Source organism: Podarcis bocagei (genome assembly GCF_964188305.1).
Source record: "Podarcis bocagei genome assembly, chromosome: 3".
NCBI lineage: Eukaryota > Metazoa > Chordata > Lepidosauria > Squamata > Lacertidae > Podarcis > Podarcis bocagei.
This window is the reverse complement of record NC_138127.1, coordinates 70173819-70190276: the sequence shown is the minus strand read 5'-3', so window position 1 is coordinate 70190276 and position 16458 is coordinate 70173819. Positions and strand designations below refer to the sequence as shown.

Below are 16458 nucleotides of genomic sequence, written 5' to 3'. Positions count from 1 at the left end.
GACAGCGCAGCTCCGGTCTCTGCAGCGGCGCTGGCGACTCCGTCCCGCCGCCGGCACTATGAGCTGGGCGCCGCCGCGGGAGCCGCCGGTGCGCTAAGAGGAGGAGGGCGGGCCGAAGGAGGGACTCGCGCCCGGGAGTCGTCGGATCTGCCCCGGGCCCGGGAGTGAAGGCGGAGCAGGTGCGGCGGCAGGAGCGGCAGTACAAGCCTCAGCGACCCAGGCTGCATTGCTGTGGATGGCAAGGAGGGCGCCGGGGAAGGGGGAAGATCGTTCATAGACGACTGAAGCTGGAGGGCACGGCAGCCCGCCTCCACCCCTTCCCCGGCGGACACGGCGGCTTGTTCTCCGATTGCGCAGAAGCCTGAATACACACACACGCTCTGTTTTTTCTATTCGTGTGAAATTCCAGAAAGGATCTGGCACCGATTTGGATTTGCATTTCTTGCTCCTGTTATTTCACATTGCCTGGCATCTGCCTGCACCACCTTATCCCGGTCTGCTCACCTTACCCTCTTCACAACCCTGCTCGGGACTGGAAAGCGCTCTGCTTTTGACATATCTTAGAGAGTACCCGTTATTGTTCTCCAGATGCTTTAATTTGGAGTTGCACGGAATTTACCTTGATGCATCCGGGTCGCATAGAAGTTTCTACGCGGATCCGGCTTGCGCAACGCTTAAAGCTGCTTTAAGGAGCACCTATTTGAACTGCGTACAAGAAGTACTGTATTCTGGCCTGAGCCGAATAGCACATTGAATTCGGGTATTGTAACATTGCACCGTGGCCTCCAGCTTCGTTTGCACAGGATTGCACAACCGTCGGTCCACTGATTTCCTTAACGCGCTCCTTACCTCTTCTGATCCGGATTGCAAAGCAATCCCTGCACTGCTCTGGATTGCACGTTGCTTGCACAAATCCGGATTATCTTGCTGCTGAGAGTGTTTTATTCACAAAGATATAAATATGTTGCCGGGATCTATCCAGATCTCTGGGGAGACTTTATCAAGTGCCGAGATTCGGGATATCTGTGAGAGCCTGAGAGAGAACTCCATCAAACTGCTTTCGCTCCGGGGCTGTCAGCTTTCCGACAGAGATTTTGGCCGCATCTGCAGGGGGGTCGCAGAATCTCACTCCTTAGCTCAACTTAATCTTAACTTGGGGATTGTCTCCAATATCAATCGGGTCAAGCAACTGGCTGAAGCCCTGAAGACCAACCGCTCTGTCCAGTCTTTGTTGTGAGTAGCCCTCTACTTAGTAGGACTTGAGGAAAGGTGCCCAGTTCTGCTGGCAGAAGTCTTGCAGTCCGATTCATATGCATGTTTACTCAAAAGTAGCCCCATTATGTTAAATAGATCTTACTCACAGGTAAGTGTGCATAGGATTGCAGCTGTTGCTGGTGGGCTTCCAAAATTGTTTAGTGTATCTGTGTAGTCCAAACCCCACTTACTGGGAGCAAATCCCATTGACTTCGAGTAGACATGGATATATAATTGAGCTGTTAGTCCTTAACACCTTATAACTAACCTTTTGCTCTAGGTGCAAAGTTACCCACACCAAAAGGGCTTTGAGGGCAAGGTTGTGATTCTAATCCAAAATGGTGATAGCATTCTAGATTATTTCAAACCCAACACAGATTAATCTTCTTAAACAGAAACAGTGAAACTTGGATTTGGGCAACATTTTATTACCCTAAGCCAAATTCCAGTATATCTCAGGGCAGCAAACCCAGGACAAAGCTATGTATGTTGTGTCAGAAGCAGTGGCGTAGCGTGGGGGGTGCAGGGGGGGCCGGCGGCACCGGGCGCAACATCTGGGGGTTAGGGTTAGGGGGCGCAAATCCACGGGTTAGGGGGCGCAAATCCACGGGTTAGGGGGCGCAAATTACTTGCCTTGCCCCGGGTGCTGACAACTCACGCTACGCCACTGGTCAGAAGGAAGAGTAGGACACTGAAATGCAGGTGGGGGTGGGGTGGGGAGGAAACCATAGTGATAAAGGAATCTGCTACCATGGCAGAAAAGGGAGCGGGGAGTAAGGAAGCAGATTCAAAGACTCCGTTAATGACTCTTCGTCTTTTAGAGTTGTTGGTATAAATCGCCCCTGTTAACTTATTTACTGCATTTCTTTGTCATAGTTTGAGCTGGGTGAAGTCAACTGCAACTCTTGAGGAACGATAGTTTAATTCCTAACCATTTATTATTGCACAGCCTCCATGGAAGTCCCCTGACAGACGCTGGTCTGGCTCTTCTGAACCCAGCACTCTCCATCCATCCCTCACTACTGGCCTTGGACTTAGGGGACTGCATGCTGGGTGATGAAGGTATTAACTTGATCTGTGGACTGCTCCCTCCTGATGGGGCCAAGTCAGGTAAGCAAAACTGGATGTGTGGGGTTCTTGTATATCTCTGGAGCTCATAATGGACTTCAGATCTTTGTTCATACAGTTCTACAGTTGGAACGGTTGTGGAGGTAATGTCCACTCCCTGTTCAGTACAGGATCTGCAATACAGGATGCAACCATAGCATCCCTGACAGATGGCTGTCCAGCCTCCGCTTAAATACTTCCCAAAGCAGCCTGTTCTTTGTTTAACAGCTCTAACCATTGGGGAAGTTTCTGTTCCTAACTTCTAGCCAAAATTTGCTCTCCTGCAATTTCCGCATGCTGGTTCCGGAACAACAGAGAACAAGTCTGCTCTGCCTTCATGACATCCCTTTAAACTATTGTTTTTCTTCTTCGGAGAGTAAAGAGACCCCCTGATAAATTATAGCACTGAGTTTTCAGCAAAGTGAAATTATAGTGAAATTTCCTCTGTCGGCTGAGGATCTGTGGCTTGCTAAGAATAAGTGGATTCTCGTTCTGGGAGAGAAGGTATTCAGAATAGAAGTAATTATACTTTGCCCTATTATAGAACTAAACAGTGTCATTTCCCACTAAGTCAGTGTGAGGATCTGTAGGCTTTGCGGTTGTTTTGCATTTTATTTTTGCAACCAAAACTTGATGCTGTCACATTAAAAGCCGTTTTCCTTTTTTTGAAATGCCCTATTGCTGTGAATTTTATCTGTTGGTGCTACTCAGAAATATCACCAAAGGTTATTTTTTGCCGAAGGAATTATCTTGAGCTAAATCAAAAGTCTTTTGAGAAAAGAGTATTGGAGACTGGCGGACTGGAAAATAATACTTTGACCGAGTTTTCAGCCGTCCTCTTCCACTCTACTGCATTAAGCATGCCACTAGGCTTGCAAGAGCAAAATCTGGAGAAAGAAAAATAAGGGCACTACAGATCTGTTGTGTGTGTTCTGATAAATTTGGAACCTCGGTGTTTAACATGATCCATTAGAAAGAAACATTGCCCCTCTGCCTTTTTGCATGAGATCATCCTTTCACCTTAAAGAGCTCTTCTTTCTTCCTTCTTCTTGTCCTTCTTGTGATAGCACTTTGTCTTCTTTTGGGGCCTGCTGTTTCTGAGATTGGGGTGGTGTGCAGCTAGTTGTGAAAGGGAAAGGGAACAGATACTGTGGGCCAGGGATCAAGAACTTGTCCTCCATATGTTATTGGATTAAAGTTCCCCTCATCTGTGACCATTGGCCATGCTGGCTAGGATTGATGGGGGTTGAAAAAGTCCACAACATCTGGAGGGATTTATTTTTGTTAACCTGCCCTGGAATCTGCTGGTGAAGGGCAGGTAATATATTTTATAATAAAAATAATAAGGTTTCCCATCTCTAGTGTAGACAAATGAGGGCATCTTTCAGACAGTATCATACCAGAAAATTAACTCTGTAAGTATGATGCAAATTATTCTGCTTGTATCCTGTTAGCATGTGAAAATTAGCACATCATGTTCTCCCAATGCTTATTTGGGAACAGTTTCCACAACATTTATGTCTACAGTTATCAGACTCAGCTGAAGTGTGTGTTCACATGGGCAAATGTAGCATGTCATCAAATGCTGCCAAAGTTGCAGGACATTCAGGAACATTTAATTGTTATTTATTATATTTGTGTCCCACCCTTTCTCCCAAAGGAGCTGAGAGTGGCAAACATCAAAATGTCAAATTCTAATCAAGCATTCACAAGATGACTTGGTACAGATTAGTTTTCCTTTCCCTTATTTTATTTTTATCAGCCTTGGGGATGTGGGTGCTGTTGGAGTTTCCTTTGCGAGCCACCAAAATGACTTGAGCCACTTCTGCTCCAAGAAGCCTTTAAAAGGGTGGAGGACAACAATTTAACTACACATTTAATGTCTCTGAATACAACTTGTGTTAACATACAACTGTCCCACAGTTTGTTCTTAAGAAATCTGTCCTTTTAACCATCCTGATAGTTTGCCCAAAAGAGTGGTTAAAATGTGTTCAGGGGTTATTAATAATAGTAGTACAGTGGTACCTCTGGTTGCGAATGGATCCATTCTGGAGGCCTGTTCACAACCTGAAAAGAGCGCAACCTGAAGCGCCGTATCTATGCAGGTGCGCGGTGCGATTTGGCACTTGTGCGCATGCATGAGCAGCGAAATCCAGAAGTAACCCTTTCCAGTACTTCCGGGTCGTTGCGGGACACAACCTGAAGCGTCCATAACATGAAGTATGACTGTAGTAGTAGTATTTTAAAGCAAATGTAAAATGCGGAGTGGAGATTTTAATCCACACCCATGATTCTGCAGGGAGAAGGAAAGGGCAGTATATATGCAGTTGATATAATCCTGAATACAAGAGTGAGATCTTGTGACTGTGTAAACTCACTTGGCTTCCCTTAGGTTTGAAGGAGTTGACTCTCAGTGCTAACCCTGGCATCACAGCCAAAGGATGGGGGCGCCTGGCTATTGCAGTGGCTCATAGTTCCCAGGTGCGAGTGTTGAACTTGGACTACAACCCACTGGGTGAGAGGAGCATGGATATCGTGCGTGGCTTATGTCTCTCTCTCTCTCTCTCTCTCTCTCTCTCTCTCTCTTAAACACATGGGGATGTTGCTTGGTTAATGATAGTTAAAGAGCCCACATCTAGGACAAGTCCAATCACAATCCAACTCGGCCCTTCCTCTTCATTATTTTATGTATTTTTTTAATTTCTCAAGGCGGCAAACAGAGCAGATAACAAAACACTGTGAAACAAGTATCCATTCCAATATTGCACATGCTCTCTGAAAATATAACACAAAGCTAATTTAACGTTTCCAAAACCACCATCGTACTAAGCTACCAGAAAATAAATTAATCAGTCAAAAGCTATGCGAGCAACTGCAGTATTATGACGGGGCCCAGCACATCTTACTTGGCAAAGCATTCCACATAATTGGGTGCCAAAGCAGAGAAGGTCCTGACCCTGCTTTAAAGCAGGCTCACCTCTTGAGGTTGAGGCAGCTCCTAGGTCCAAAGCTGTTTAAGGGTTTTTAAAACCAACCCTAGCACCTTGAATCGAGCTTGAAACTAATCCACAGTGATTAGTTTCTGATAACAGAAAACCAATATGATGGAATCAAATCACCAGGCACCTGTCAAGGATTTAGGGCTGGGTCAGAAGTGCACACACTGGGTGCTGAGCTGAGGAGGGGTGCCCTCTCAAAGGCATTGGGCTTTGGGAAGGAGGCGTGACGGCTCTGAGAGAGTCCTAGAGTCTTATCCCCCCCCCTTTCCTAAATCCTAGTTAGCACTTTCCCAGCTTTGGGAAGGAGGTAGGAGGGTTCTAGACCTTGCCAGAGCCCCCGCACCTCTTGCCTTTGGGAAGGCAGCATGAGGGTGACGGAGGTGCCTTACACAAGCTGCCATAATAGTAGTACCCAAGTTCACCATTCCACCTGTCAGCACTCTGGCTACAGTATTTTGCCCTGTTTGCAGGTTCTGGACAGTTTTGAAGGCCTGTCTCACATAGAGCGCCTTACAATGGTCCAGTTTGGAAGTTGCTGAATGACTGGCAGAGGGCCATTGTGTCTTCATGGTTAGGTAACATAGGAAGTTGCTTTTTACTGAGTCAGACCACGGTCCATCTCGATCTGCACCAAGAATGAGAAATCTGCCACCCTCCAGAAGTTGGACTTCCACTCCCATCAGCTCACCCAACATGGCTGATGGTAAGGGATTATGGGAGTTGTAGTCCAGAGGCACCTGAAGGGTCAGAGAGGTGCTCCATCCACCTGGTCTGTACTTAGGTAGCAGCTCTCCAGGATTTCAGACAGGAATGTTTCCCAGCCTGTGTGATCTGTCCTTGAGCTACAACCCCTTTCTTTTCCTGATAGAGTTTGCCTATGTGTGTAAACTAGTGTCCCCTTTGTCTGGAGTAGTTACCACCTTTGCGCCTTTTTTAAAAAAAAGGCCTAGGCAATAGGCTATTAAAGAACCTGGCTATTCAAAATACGAAATGAAACTGACAATTGCCAGCCTGGGCCAGGGAGAATATAAGATGGTGGCCTACCATGTTCTGCAAGGGATGAGACTTGCTTCCAAGCTGAGGAGGCCTGAAGAGCAGCCCACCATACAGGCCTTAGGTTATGTGCACTTCCTCTTCCTGTGTACAGTGTGGCAGTACCCGTCCTCCGAATGTTATCTTTGCAGCCCCATGTAGGCTGCTGCCACTGGGCTTGGGAGTCAGACCATGCTTCTTCCCCCGCCCTTGCCTCCTCATCTTCTTCCAAATACAGCAAAGAGGAGAGGAGCCCCAGCAGTGGTTGCCATGGAAACCGCCTCTCTCCCTCTCTCTGCAGCTGCGCTGCCTGAGCAGAATTGGCAGCTGGTGAGAGAAGAGACTAGACCAGGCAGCTCTCGCCTCTCCCCATCCCTCCTGCCTCAGGGAAGCAAATGTGAGACGCTCCTCAGCACACCCCACCTAATCCTGCCCTTTCAAAACTGGGCGAGGCCTTTCTTCTTTCTGCCTTTCCGCTGTCAGGGTTTACCCTGCAAAATGAGAGGTGCTCGGGCCTTAAAGCCTGGCAGAAGGCTTCTTCTCTGACCCAGAAGCAATACCTTCTAATTAAGACTAAGCTCGCCTAGAGGTCATGTGCTGCTGACCCAGGTGCAGAGGTATCGTTTTTTCCCCCTTAGCCAATTTAAGAAGAAAAGCAGCAGCAGCAGCAAAGCAGATGCATAAAGTGATCACTCTTCCCCAGTGTCTTGTGCCTTTAACAGGCAGACATTAAACAGGTGCAGCACCTTTGAGTGAGATTAGAAAACTGCACCTGTTGAATGCATCTGTGGTTATTCATTTTGGGGGGGGCAGGGGGAAGTGCTGGTAGAGTTGAGCTTGTTGTACTGCCCAGCAAATTCTGCCACTCCTGGAATGGCTGCATGCAACATGGCCTCTGTGAGGTCTTCTAACATCTCCTGACTTTCTACCATCTAGGTGACCAAATAGCAGGAATGCTGGCAGTTTCTGTGGCATCCAGCCGCACCCTCGAGGTTTTGGACTTGGAAGGAACGGGACTCACCAACCAATCAGCCTTGGTAAGGAGAACATGGTCCTTTGCCGTCTTCCATTCGCCTTCTAAGCCATGGAAGTGGGCAGACTAGCGTCGTCTGCTTTTATCTACCCCAAATGCACTGTCTCAGGGGCATTTTGCCAGGAAGACTGGAGCCCCTTTGCATTCTCCTTCCTTGGTTCTCTTGCCTCTAAGCCGAGTTGCTTACCAACCAGCCTCTCGACTCTTGTTCTGTTCAGATCCTGCTGGATATGGTGGAAAACTACCCGACAGCTTTGCGGACGCTGATCCTGGCAGAGAACAACATCAGCCCTGAACTTCAGCAGCAGATCTCTGACCTTCTTTCTGAGGGTGAGGAAGACGACGAGACGGAGACTCGTGAAGTCATGGCAAGAGAGAAGAACAACTGGATCTGCCAGAGCAGTAAGTCTGCTGGGGCCTCCACTAGGGAGGAGGAGGAAGATGGGGGGGGCGTAGCTGGAAGGGGGAGGCTGACCATGGGAAACCATGACATTCAGGCCCTCAAAAAATTGAAGGTCACAGAATTTCAGTACTGGTATTTAAGAGCATCATAGAATCATAGGGTTGGAAGGGACCATGAGAATCATCTAGTCCAACCCCCCTCAGTGCAGGAATCTTTTGCCCATTGTGAGTCTCGAATCCACAACCCTGAGATTAAGAGTCTCATGCTCTACCAGCTGAGCTAAAATGCACACATAGAAGCATATACTTTTGTCCCAGTACTGATATTAGAATAGAACTTAGTTAGGGATGAAAACACTTTCCTACACTATGAAATCTAGTCCTTGGCACAAATGCACTGGCAGCACTAAACTGAAATGCAATCCAGCCTCTGATGATTTTCTGAAATTAACCCTACAAATTGGCTTATGAAGGGGTGGTAATCTCCTGTTTGAACAAAAACCAAAGTCTGGTATCCCATTTGGGTTCTTTTGTGTAATTATAGGGTAAAACCTTAAATGGAAACCCGAAGATTTTGCAAAGCACATCTCATGTGCCTATCAAGCAGAGAGCTACCGTTGTTCCCAGGAGTTAAAGGAAAATACTAGAGCAAAAGGAAAAGGAAAAGACTAGAGCAAGATAACTGTGGATGCCTAAGCACAGAGTTTAATCCAGCTTCACATTAGCAGGTCTCCTTTTTAACTGTGTATTTTGGAAAAGGAAACTTTGTTGTGTGCAGACTTCAAACGAAGAGGCAGTACATCCTAATGGGTGTTCGGATACTGCACTTGGAGCCCAATAATTACAACAGAGGAGCTGCCTGCTTGTGTAGCCCTTACCTTCCCCAACCTGGTGCTTATTTGAACTTTCATCATCCTTGACCATTGACCAAACTGGCAGATGCTGGAAACAGGGAGGGCACTAGGTTAAGGAAGACTAGTGGAACTACACAGCCTGTCTGCAGAAACAGCACATAGGAATCCATGGAGTTGGGGAGGAAGGGAGGGGATGGGACTCTATGTGGTCATGGTCTGCAGCTACAATTGCAATCCCACTTATCTGGGAGTAAGCCCCACTGAATTCAGTAAGAGACACTTCTGCGTAGACATGGTTAGTATTGTGCTATACACTTTAGGCATAAAATGAATCTATTTAATTGCCAAGTGCTTCACTTCAGGAGTACTCAAGCTGGTACTTTCTTGAATTGTACTTAACGTTTCATGTTCTCCTTTATAATAGTCTTCCTAGCCCTGTGCTTAGGATCCAGCTACAAATCACGGTTGTCCCCCTCCATATCCTGTTCATCGGCTAAAACCACCTGTCAGGGGTTTAGGTGCAGAGGCACGGGCAAGGGAGGAAGCAGAGAGCGAAGGGGAGGAGACAGAGGAAAGGATGAGTGATGACGACGACCCGAGATCTCCCAGTCTTTCCAGTGAATCAGAGGATTCACAGAAAGGAGCGCCAGTGGCCAGGGCAGGGGGGGGGTCTAGGGAGGCACCCCAGGAAGATAGAGCCAGAGGAGACTCAGGGGGGAGCAGCTGGAAATCGGGACCAGCGTCACCGCCAGGAAGCAGGGAAGAGGAAAGGAGCCAGGGGGGAAGCGCTGGCAGCTCACCACAGGAGGGAGGGCAGGAGTCAGGAGTGGCCACACCTCCATCGGGGAGCGAAGAAACGGTTAAGAGGAAAGTGGAAGGTTGGGCGCGCGCGCCAAGTTCAAATGCAGAGGAGGGCGGCGCAGTGAGCAGCCCCGAAAGGGAACCGGGTCCTAAAGCCCGGCGCAAGGAGGCAGAAGGGTCCGGGTCAGCGTCAGAAGAATCCCGGAAGGAAGAAGCCCCGGGGGGTAGAGGGACCCAGAGGAGGACAGTCAGGAGGAAAAGGTGGAGCAAGGCTAGGATATTAAGTTGGTGCGCACGGGGCGGAGACTCAGACGGAGCCTCGCCGATCTAGCTAGTAGACGTAGAGTTGCAGACAGCAGCGTGAGAATGGAAACTGTAATTCAATAAAGACTTTTACTTAATGACCGCTGGCTAGCGTGATCCTCTGTGAGCTAGGATTTTGAAGCAGCTCTGACAGTAGGCTCCGTCCATACATTGTGGGCATCTGCAGCCTCGAGGAGGGGAGAGAAACAGGCGCCCACTAGCGAGCTCACGAACGGCAGGAGACATGACGGCTGAGCAGCAGATAGAGGACCTCAGAAAAGCAGTGGCACAACTGAACGCCGAGGTTCTCGCATCCAGGAAGAGAGAGGACGAGGCAGCTGCCGCCTGCAGGGATCTCCAGGTCAGGTTAGACGTACTGGCAAAGCAACCACCCCGGCAGGAGGGAATTGGGTTGGCGAGACGGACAGGCGGGCTGCTCTCTCACTTCGATGGGAACCTGCAACAGTATCCCAACTTTAGAGCCGACGTACTGTGCGCACTGCAACTGTTGCATAAAGACTTTAGAGATGAACAGGAGAGAGTGGGGTTCATCATGTCCCATCTGCATGGGGAGGCGAAAGCATGGTTGCGCAATTTATGGAGAGATAACGATCCGGCGCTCCAGAATGCGGATGCCTTTATTAAAGCGATGGATGGGTGTTTCTTATCAAGTATTGACATTGATCTTGCACGGAAGGAGGTGCATGGGCTGAGACAAGGGAGGGCCAGCGTCAGACAGTATCATGCCCGCTTTTTCGCCTTGGTCAGCGCCCTGGAATGGGACAGGGATTCGGCTCCTGTAAGAGACCTCTTTTGGGAGGGACTGCACAACTCGATTAAAGATGAGATAGCGAGGGGGGAGAGACCCCGAACCACCCAGGAGGTCGTTCAGAGGGCACTGGCTGTGGGGGTGAGGCTGGAAGGACGTCTGTGGAGCAAGGACGAAGGACGTGGAGGACGCGAACCAGCCGGGGGCCCCCCCTTCTTTCCCAGAGAAGCAGCGCGAGCGCAATCCACGCCTCCGCCAGGAGGAGGAGCCGAACCTATGGAGGTTGGAGGTGCAAGGGCTCAGTCAGCAACCAGAGCCCTAGCACCGGCAGCAGTGAAGGCGAAGCCTCCTAGAGGGACCAGGAAGTGTTACGTCTGTGAGCAGCCAGGGCATATGGCGAAAGAGTGTCCCCAGAGGCCCCACAAGCTTACTGCAGCCTCAGCAATGGTGACTGCAGCAACGCAGCAGGGAGGACCACAGCAGGGAAACGACGAGGTCTGGCTGGAGGAAGAGGCACTGGGGCCCAGCCAGACGTGTTAGTGACGCAGTCCCCAGAAATTTTACAGCCAGTGAACCCCCTCCCGCCCAAACCAGTAGTGAGGCTCACAGCATCTCTCCAGCTGCCCAATGGAATCACCATGGACGTGCCAATCACCATCGACTCCGGCAGCAACGCGGACTTTATAGGGCAGGAATTTGTCGACAGGCACGCTGTGCAGTTGCTGCCGGCCACACTGCCCCTGCAGGTTGTCACGGTGGATGGCAGGGAGCTGCTAGGGGGGCAAGTGGTGAAGCAGACGCCACCAATGGTGATGCGACTTGGGAATCACAGGGAAGTCATCAGCTTCAACGTCACTCAACTGTCTGACACGCCCATTGTATTGGGTATGAGTTGGCTGGACAAGCACAGCCCAACGATGGCTTGGTTCCAGAGGCAGCTGGTCTTCGGCTCTTCCTTTTGTGCTGAACACTGCATCGTACCCAGGCAGGAAGGGGAGGAAGAGGAGTCACAGCTGCTGCTAGGCACGCTGCAAGCGATTCCCCACAAGTACGCAGAATTTCTGGAAGTTTTCTGCGAGAAGGAGGCGGACAGGCTACCCCCTCACAGACCATATGACTGCAAAATTGACCTGCTGCCGGGGGCGGCGCTGCCTAAAGGGAAGCTGTATTCCATGTCTGAGGACGAACTGCAGGAACTCAAAGACTTCATCGATCATAATTTGGAGCGCGGTTTCATCCGGGAGTCTAAGGCAGTGGGGGGCAGTCCTGTATTCTTTGTTAAGAAGCGAGACACGCCCCAAAAAAGACTCGTAGTGGATTACAGGATTTTGAACAGTGTGACCAAGCCGTCGGACTTCCCCATGCCCCGCATCGACGACCTCCTGGCGAAGGTACGGAAGGGAAAGGTGTTCACCAAGTTGGACCTGCGGGGGGCGTACAACCTCATTCGCATGCGGGAAGGTGATGAGTGGAAGACAGCCATGTTCACGCCACTGGGTACCTACGAATACAGAGTTATGCCTTTTGGACTGCAAAATGGCGCTCACGTTTTTCAAGCATTTATGCATCACGTGTTGGCGGGACTTCTCTACAAGACGTGCGTCTGTTTCTTGGATGACATCCTGATCTTTTCGGAGTCGCAGCAAGAACATGACAAGCACGTCAAGGAAGTGCTGGGCAGGCTAAAGCAACACAGGCTCTACGCCAAGCTGGAGAAGTGCCAATTTGACGTGCCGGAGGTGGATTTTCTGGGCTACAAGCTGTCTGCCAAGGGGCTCGCCATGGACAGCGCCAAGGTTCGAGCGGTGTTGGATTGGAAGAGCCCACGCAACCGGAAGGAGGTCCAACGGTTTGTCGGCTTTGCGAACTTCTATCGCAAGTTTATCAAGGGCTTCGCGATGCAGACGGCGGCCATCACTGACACCCTTAGCTCCAAGAAGAAGAAGTTCATCTGGACAGAGCAGGCGGAGCAGTCCTTTCAGGCCCTCAAGCGTCTCTTCGCGTCGGAAGAGCAGCTGCTTCATGTCAACCCCAGCATGCCGATGAGGGTGGAGACAGACGCTTCGGACAGAGCAGTGGGGGCGGTCCTGCTGCAGAAGGACCCGCAGGGCGTGTGGCGGCCGGGAGCGTTTTACTCCAGGAAGCTCAGCAAGTCCGAGCAGAACTACACCATATGGGACAGGGAGTTGCTGGCCATTCATGCAGCGTTCAAGGCGTGGAGGCACTTTCTGATCGGCGCCAAGCACACGGTGCAGGTTTGCACGGACCACAAGAATCTGGAACACTGGCGCACGGCACAGTTCCTGAACCAGAGGCAGATACGTTGGGCTGAGTTCTTTGCGGACTTCGACTTCCGAATAGAGTATGTCCCGGGGGACACCAACATCATGGCAGACGCTCTCTCCCGCAAGCCACAGTATCTGGAGGACGCAACACCAGCGGCCGCCATGCACATCTTTGCACCGACAGTGTGGGCGTGCGCAGCGGCGACCGTGGACCTAGAGGCGGTGCGGCGAGCGTTGCAGGGGGACTCCTTCGCACAAACGAAGATGGCAGAGGTGCGAGGGGGCAAGGCAGCGGCCGACGGTTTCCAGCTACGAGATGGCTTGCTCATCCGTAAAGGGGCCATCTACGTGCCGGGTGACGAACTTCGAGCCAAGGTGCTACAGCAGCTGCACGACGCACCCACGGCCGGGCACTTTGGCAAGGAGAAGACGGTGGAGTTAGTAGCCAGGGATTTCTGGTGGCCTGGATTGAGAGGGGAGGTCGCAGACTACGTAGCGAGGTGTGACACCTGCCAGAGGGCAAAGCCGGTGCACAAACCGCCGGCTGGACTGTTGGAGCCGCTGCAAACTCCGGTCGAACCTTGGGAAAGGGTGGCTCTGGACTTTGTCACGGATCTGCCCAGCTCAAGGGGCAAGACGGCAGTGTTGGTGGTGGTGGACCTGTTCTCCAAGATGGCGCATTTCATTCCGTGTGCTAAGGTGGCCACGGCGGAACAAACCGCCAAACTGTTCATAGACCACGTGTTCAAGGTTCACGGTCTGCCACGGTCTATTCTGTCCGACCGCGGGCGGCAGTTCATCTCGAACTTCTGGCAGAAACTGATGGGCTTCCTAAACGTCAAGATCAATCTGGCGTCGGCGAGACACCCGCAGACCAACGGGCAAGCGGAGCGAGCCAATGCCATCATGCAGCAGTACCTGAGATGTTATGCAAACCAACAGCCTGCGACGTGGGTGGATTACCTGCCGCTTGCAGAGTTTGCCTACAACAACACGAAGCACGTATCCACGGGCGTCACGCCGTTCTTCGCCAACAACGGGCGGCACCCTAGAACCTTTCCGGGACTGGAATGCAGGGGAGACGGGGAGCCGCAGTCAGCAGATGCGTTCGCGTCGGAGCTGCAGGAAGTCCACGATCAGCTGCGGCGCCACCTGGAGCTGGCTAAACACGCATACAAGGTACAAGCGGACAAACACAGAAGGGTTGGCGAAGAGCTCCACGTGGGAGACTGGGTCTGGTTAGCAGCCCACGCAGTGCCGGCCAGGTCGTTGGCCAAGAAGAAACTAGGGCATAAACAACTGGGGCCCTACCAAGTCGAAGAGCAGGTCAACCCGGTGGCTTTCAGGCTGGCGCTTCCGGAGGGTTCCAGAATGCATCCGGTGTTCCACAGATCGGTGCTCACTCCCTACAAGGCACCGCACAGGTTCCAGGAACCCGGAACGGCGCCGAGTCCGCTCAGAGAAGGAACGGGGCACGCGGGAGTGGCACAGGAGGAGCGCATCAACGAAGTCACGGAGATTTTGGACTCCAGATGGGGGGAAGAGGGAGTAGAATACTTTCTCGCCAGGGAGGGCACCCCGGCCAGTGCGAACAGCTGGGTGCCGGACTACGCTTTAGACGAACCTCTGCTCAAAGACGAGTTTCATGCCCTCTTCCCACATAGACCTATGCCAGCAGACTTTTTCGACGACTGGCTTTTCACGCCCACGCTTTCGGACAGCACGTTCAGGGGGTTCGACTCGGACGAGGAACCAACACGAGTCGTCCGTTCCCCGGAGGGGTCACCCTCGGGATCTGTCTCAGAACCCTCGTATTGGTGGGACGATAGGCCGGAGGAGCAGTTCCGCAGGAAGTGGCTGGACTGTTCCGGCCGAGCAACGCCGCCTGGAGGAAGTGCGGGAGAGACGGACATGGACATTTTCGGGGACGACCCTGGTTTCGAGCACGGCGGCACAGAGATGGAAGAGGAGGTGACTGTCGTCAACGAGAGCAGAGAGGAAGACCTGGAAGAGTTCCGCTGGAGGCCTGCCACGGGAAGCGACCGATATCCGACGTTCGTCCCTTTGCAACAGCAGCCCCCAGTTCCAGCACCGGAAGGAGGGGAGGGGGGACTGGGGGGCTTCGAGGGGGGGATGGATGTCAGGGGTTTAGGTGCAGAGGCACGGGCAAGGGAGGAAGCAGAGAGCGAAGGGGAGGAGACAGAGGAAAGGATGAGTGATGACGACGACCCGAGATCTCCCAGTCTTTCCAGTGAATCAGAGGATTCACAGAAAGGAGCGCCAGTGGCCAGGGCAGGGGGGGGGGTCTAGGGAGGCACCCCAGGAAGATAGAGCCAGAGGAGACTCAGGGGGGAGCAGCTGGAAATCGGGACCAGCGTCACCGCCAGGAAGCAGGGAAGAGGAAAGGAGCCAGGGGGGAAGCGCTGGCAGCTCACCACAGGAGGGAGGGCAGGAGTCAGGAGTGGCCACACCTCCATCGGGGAGCGAAGAAACGGTTAAGAGGAAAGTGGAAGGTTGGGCGCGCGCGCCAAGTTCAAATGCAGAGGAGGGCGGCGCAGTGAGCAGCCCCGAAAGGGAACCGGGTCCTAAAGCCCGGCGCAAGGAGGCAGAAGGGTCCGGGTCAGCGTCAGAAGAATCCCGGAAGGAAGAAGCCCCGGGGGGTAGAGGGACCCAGAGGAGGACAGTCAGGAGGAAAAGGTGGAGCAAGGCTAGGATATTAAGTTGGTGCGCACGGGGCGGAGACTCAGACGGAGCCTCGCCGATCTAGCTAGTAGACGTAGAGTTGCAGACAGCAGCGTGAGAATGGAAACTGTAATTCAATAAAGACTTTTACTTAATGACCGCTGGCTAGCGTGATCCTCTGTGAGCTAGGATTTTGAAGCAGCTCTGACACCACCTTTTCTCCATTTCACAGATTCTAGTTCCCAGATGGTCTTGGTAACTTCGGGCCTTGGAGAAAGTCTTCTAGCAGAAACAGAGATGTGAAAAGGAAACTCCCATTGCCTCTGATGAGAACATCACTTCCATGTATGTGGAAAGACTGTGTTTATTTTAAAAAAAAGTGCGTTCACACATATATCCCGTGTGAATGTGTACTGTGCTTGTGTGTTTGCAAGTGAGTGTATGCACTAGGCAAACAGATGGGTGTGAAAGCCTAATGTCTATGTGTAATTGCTGCGCCTGCCCTGAGTGCAGATCCACACACTGTGTCTTACTGAAGTCACTTTTAGCTCCACACTGGGATGTGACCCAAGTTAATCTCAATGTCTGTGTCACACAACTTGTCAGTTGCTTGTGATTGTCCAGTTGCTGTATTCTTAGGTCGCACCATCCATTCTTGACTAATCTTTGCGGGAGGCTGTATTTATTCAGATGTGTATATTTATGTATAACAGATACTTTTTATTGCTTGTACCTATGTCTTAAGTAGAATTTTATATAAAGTTCACAGAAATGGCCCAGTTGTGGCCATGAGGCTCTTTCCTTTCTAACTACACATCAGCAAGGCAGCTTCACTAAGGGAAATAATGCAACCTTATGTTGTTGTTTAGTCGTGTCCGACTCTTCGTGACCCCACAGACCAGAGCACGCCAGGCACTCCTGTCTTCGGTGCATTACT

The 16458-nt window shown here is 51.4% G+C and overlaps 1 protein-coding gene across 3 annotated transcripts; it reads left to right on the top strand.

The window, feature by feature from the left end:
* The first annotated feature begins 97 nt into the window (after positions 1 to 97).
* On the top strand, positions 98 to 16296 carry LRRC73 (leucine rich repeat containing 73). 3 transcript variants are annotated; one of them, XM_081187591.1, is made up of 6 exons: positions 98 to 179; positions 2204 to 2364; positions 4754 to 4876; positions 7329 to 7429; positions 7644 to 7827; positions 15754 to 16296. In XM_081187591.1, the coding sequence occupies exons 2-6, from the start codon at positions 2301 to 2303 to the stop codon at positions 15822 to 15824; spliced, it is 543 nt and encodes a 180-aa protein (XP_081043717.1). In that variant the 5' UTR covers positions 98 to 179; positions 2204 to 2300; the 3' UTR covers positions 15825 to 16296. The 3 variants fall into 3 exon arrangements, with proteins under 3 accessions (XP_081043717.1, XP_081043716.1, XP_081043715.1); XM_081187589.1 differs by having other exon boundaries at positions 130 to 1233; XM_081187590.1 differs by lacking the exon at positions 4754 to 4876 and having other exon boundaries at positions 116 to 1233.
* The last annotated feature ends 162 nt before the right edge of the window (positions 16297 to 16458 follow it).